The sequence below is a fragment of the Aethalodelphis obliquidens genome, unplaced genomic scaffold, assembly GCF_003676395.1.
Source record: "Aethalodelphis obliquidens isolate GAN/ISIS:26980383/991018 unplaced genomic scaffold, ASM367639v1 scaffold2, whole genome shotgun sequence".
Lineage (NCBI taxonomy): Eukaryota > Metazoa > Chordata > Mammalia > Artiodactyla > Delphinidae > Aethalodelphis > Aethalodelphis obliquidens.
This window is the reverse complement of record NW_020837946.1, coordinates 27899263-27900785: the sequence shown is the minus strand read 5'-3', so window position 1 is coordinate 27900785 and position 1523 is coordinate 27899263. Positions and strand designations below refer to the sequence as shown.

Sequence of the window (1523 nt, the reverse complement as noted above, 5' to 3'; positions counted from 1 at the left end):
TGACTGAATCACTTTGCTGTACAGCAGACATTAACAGAACATTGTAACTCAACTATACTTCAATACAAAAAAAGGAAATTATATCTCGAACAGATAACTTCAGTCTCTTCTATGTTCTGCTTTTTGTTAATGAGTCTTTTCATTTTTGATTCCATTTAAAACATGAAAAACTGGGAATATGTGATTTTAAAAAAAACACCAGATTTCATGAAGAATGGCTTGCTATCTGGGACACCCTTCTAGAATGGACTGCATGCACTGGGCTCACTCCCCCTTTCTGCTCTCCAGTTGGAACCGTTGGTTGAAGGATGACAGTTTTTAATGGCTTTGATTTCCAAAGAGAGGAAGGCAAAGACAGAGCCACACTCACAGTGGGGATGAGGCGGCAGGAGCGGACGGAGTCATTGAAGCCCATCCACTGCTGGTAGTCGGGGTAGTCGCCGCGCCGCAGGAAGTACTGGTGGCCCTGGTAGTTGGGGCGCTCATAGAGCATCCAGCAGCCGCTGTCCACCCGGATGGAGTTGCAGCGGCTGACGTAGGGCTGCAGGTTGGGGCAGTCGCTGCTGCACTCGTAGCAGCGGCCCTGGAAGCCCCGGTCCTCGTAGAAGGTGATCTGCAAAATGGAAGATGTGGAAGCATGAAGCGATTTGCAGCCCTCTGAAGATGCCGCGACCCGGCAAAGGTTGAGCATCAGGTACCCAGCACTTACCTTTCCCATTCTGGAGAGAGGAAGCAGGAGGTGTTCGCTGGATGTTGTGTGCGACTAGGGGGAGGGCCGCTGTATAAATAGCAGCCCTGACTGCTGCCTCCGCAGGAAATCACACAAAAGGAGCCCATTTCGGTGAGTAAGGGGATTTGCAAGCTCTCCGCCCTCCCTCCCCCTGGTCACTGCGGTTAGCTGAATGTTTACTCTTATTCTTTCTGGTAGGTTCGGGTTGTTCTAATTCACAAAAGCTGTTGTTGCCACCAAAATGAAAAGTCTTTAACGTAGAAGGATGAGCGGAATTCTATCCCCATGCTTTTATTTTATAGCCTAGTCTGCTTAATTGACTCCTTAAAGGTAATTAAACTAAACCATGTGTTCTGCTCAGGGACTGGTGTTTAAAAACAAAACAGAACAAAAATACTTCTTGAAAACCAAAATTTAAATAATAAGAAATCTTAAGGAAGAGGGAATCAAGTAATCTGTGAAAATGCTTTGAAAAGCATAAAGCGTAATTCAAATTCAAGATTCTGTGATTGAAAGCAGATTGTTGTGGCCTTCCTTTCTCACATCTCCCTTGGAGCCTGCATCCTTCCTTCTGCTGGCGGCTGCCCAGAGACTTGCTCGCTCTTTGGGGTCCCTGGCCTCCTTCAAATGTCCTAAGATCTATCTTTTCTCTTCACCCTGATAAACTCTTGTTCACTTGGTAAGGGTGATTTGAGTTAGTGTAAGGAGTAATGTAGAAACCCTCAAGGTACAACACCCTCTACTTCCTCAGACTTTTGAGATGCTAGACAGCACCAGACAACAGAGCATCTTG

The 1523-nt window shown here is 46.3% G+C and overlaps 1 protein-coding gene across 2 annotated transcripts in view; it reads right to left on the bottom strand.

Annotated features, from left to right (window-relative positions):
- LOC113624718 (gamma-crystallin C) overlaps window positions 1–739 on the bottom strand; it is a 2071-nt gene extending 1332 nt beyond the window's left edge. For both annotated transcript variants that reach the window (XM_027114683.1, XM_027114693.1), the window contains exons 1-2: window positions 710–739; window positions 371–613 (exon numbers count right to left, since the gene is read on the bottom strand). In XM_027114683.1, the coding sequence (XP_026970484.1) occupies window positions 371–613; window positions 710–718 (252 nt within the window). In that variant the 5' untranslated portion in view covers window positions 719–739. The remainder of the gene's footprint in view (window positions 1–370; window positions 614–709) is intronic.
- Window positions 740–1523: the final 784 nt, after the last annotated feature.